Source organism: Gastrolobium bilobum, unplaced genomic scaffold, assembly GCF_033153095.1.
Source record: "Gastrolobium bilobum isolate Gb01-03AN ecotype WA unplaced genomic scaffold, APGP_CSIRO_Gbil_v1 utg116777, whole genome shotgun sequence".
Classification (NCBI taxonomy): Eukaryota; Viridiplantae; Streptophyta; class Magnoliopsida; order Fabales; family Fabaceae; genus Gastrolobium; species Gastrolobium bilobum.
The window spans coordinates 41802-44516 of record NW_026898302.1 but is presented as its reverse complement, the minus strand read 5'-3'; the positions used below and the strand labels follow the sequence as shown (position 1 = coordinate 44516).

At 40.5% G+C, this 2715-nt stretch overlaps 1 protein-coding gene across 1 annotated transcript; it reads right to left on the bottom strand.

The window, feature by feature from the left end:
- Positions 1-1249: 1249 nt before the first annotated feature.
- On the bottom strand, positions 1250-1713 carry LOC133314719 (uncharacterized; the record flags this gene model as incomplete). Its single annotated transcript, XM_061516230.1, has 2 exons — positions 1478-1713; positions 1250-1412 (listed from the first exon to the last, which is right to left on the bottom strand). Coding segments are annotated over exons 1-2 (399 nt in total), but the record flags the coding sequence as incomplete, so codon positions are not given.
- Between the last annotated feature and the right edge of the window lie 1002 nt (positions 1714-2715).

Here is a 2715-nt window from a genome sequence, read left to right as displayed (position 1 = left end):
TCATGGAGCTAAGCTTCTCCTCTTAAGTTAAGGTTCTAATTCAATTTTAATCTTACAAAAACAAATATCTCAACAAGTAATCTTAGTGAATGCAAAATATCACAACTCCATTGTACACCGAGCTCATTAAGTTTAATCGTAGGGAATCATTAGTCATAGTGCATATCATTTCTAAGGATTAGTGTAAATTCAATGATAATCAAACGGAACCACTGATTTGGTCAAATTCCCTTTCATGTATGCCCTACTTTCTTCAACCGTGGTTCATGCATTTCATCAAACATATGGTGTGCTTCATTTGAATGTAAAAAAAAATTAACCTATGTGGACATGTAAAAATCCATTCCAATTCACACTGCACACAACAATTATCCAATTAAACAATCATATTCAAGTTCACAGTCAACCCTCACTCAACAGCTCAATCCATTGAACCCCAGGTTCTATTTTAACATTTGAAACCCTATGCTCCGTGAATCCAATTCAGAATTTTACTTAGCAATGCAAAAATTAAAGATAGTGAGGAAATAAATTACCTGGATTTCCTTGTGTGTTTCGAGCTGAGAGATGATTGGCAGAGTCAGATGGAGATAATGCAGAAGAATGATATGAGGTGCTAATGAGAATGAGAGTGAGGATGAGGGAATGGGGAATAAGGGGGGAAATAAAAAGCATTTGAAAAGACTGGGTCGCATGAGGGCATTTTAACGCTCTGTTTGCGCGTTAAAACGCTTAGTGGCATTGGGGTTGGGTTCTGTTACTTCATGAGCGCGTTTTAGCACCCAGAATAGCGCTAAAACGCACTCTTCGAATCCTTAATTATCCCTTTCAAGAGCGTTTTAATGCCTAGTAGAGCATCAAAATTCTCATAGGCAGTGAAGTTTGATAATTTTTTCCTTATGAGCACATTTTAGCGCGCATGTGGCCGCTAAAACGTGCTATTTGAACTCAGCTTTGGTTTCTTCAGCATTTTAGCGCTCTGTTGAGCGTTAAAACACTCTCAGGCAGTAAGGATTTTAAATTAACTTAGAAAATTAAATAAAACATACCTTAGCTGCTTGAGCCCTCTTCTTCCTCTCACTTTAGACTACAACACCATTAGTATCACACATCTACCTGTTTTTGTTTTTTTTTTCTTGAAATCAAAATTAAATAAAATTAAATTTAAAATCAAATGGTAACTTATGGGTTTGCCTACCCATCAACGCTTGTTTAACGTCACGAGCCTGACGTACCTGGTTCAAGTTACCTCTACAAGGGCAACAGTGGTTGTTCTTCCCCAGCCAATTTCTCCTCCCATGTATAGTTTCAGCCTTTGACCATTTACGGTGAAGCTTTTGTCAGAATCCAGTGGACTGATCTCCACTGCTCCATATGATTTCAAGTTCTTCACAATGAACGGTCCTGACCATCTGGACTTCAATTTCTCTGGAAAAAGACAGAGGCGAGAGTTGAAGAGTAATACCTGATTTCTCACCTTAAAGTCTCGAGGTAGGATCTTCTTGCCGTGCCATTTCTTCTTCTTCTCTTGTAGAGAGTTGCGCTCTCGTATGCAAAGAATATGAACTCGTCTAGCTCATCCAGTTGAAGTAGTCTCTTTTCAGCTGCGGTCTTGTAGTCGAAATTCAGGTACTTGATTGCCCACAGTGCTTTGTGTTCCAACTCCACTAGTAAGTGATAAGCTTTCCTGAACATTAACTGGAAGGGAGACATTCCTATTGGTGTCTTGAATGCAGTCCGGTATACCCACACTGCATCATCAAGCTTCTTAGACCAGTCTTTTCTGGAACTTCCGACTGTTTTCTCCAAGATACGTTTCAGCTCCCGGTTGGATACCTCCACTTGACCACTTGTTTGCAGATGATACGGTGTTGCAATCTAATGCTTCACTCCGCATTTATCCAGCACGTATTCTACTTGTTTGTTGTCAAAGTGAGTCCCTCTGTCACTTATGATTGCTCGCGGTACTCCATCATCAGTAGGAAGAGCAACAACCTCAACCCACTTAGAGACGTAATCCACCGCAACAAGGATGTATTTGTTGCCATAAGAAGGGAGAAAAGGTCCCATAAAGTCTATTTCCCACACATCGAAGATCTCAACCTCCAATATGTTGTTGAGGGGCATTTCATGTCTTCTGGAAATATTCCTCGTTATCTGACATCTATCACATGATTCAACAAACTTCCTTGCATCCTTGTAGAGTGTTGGCCAATAGAAGCCACTCATCAGCACTTTTGTGGCTGCTCTTTCTCTCGCGAAGTGTCCACCGTAGCTTGAACCATGACACTGCCACAAGATGTCTTTCATTTCTTCTTCTGGAATGCACCGCCTTATTACTCCATCAGCACATCTCTAGAAAAGGAAGGGATCATCCCATAGGTATTTCTTAACATCATGTAGAAACTTCTTTCTTTGTTGCCATGTGAAGTCTACTGCCATTTCTCCCGCTGCTTTAAAGTTCGCGAAATTCGCGAACCATGAAGGTGTACTTGTGCTCTTCACTTCCTCCAGTTGCAGATCTGAGATGACATTTATAGCCATAATTTTCTCATTGGGGAACTCTTCTCTGATCTTCATTTTCGGTCCATCTTGAAGATCTTTTTCTTGGATCCTGGATAGGTGATAAGCCACCAAGTTCTCCACGCCTTTCTTGTCTCTGATCTCTACTTCGAATTCTTGAAGGAGCAGCATCCATCTGAGTAATTGTGGCTT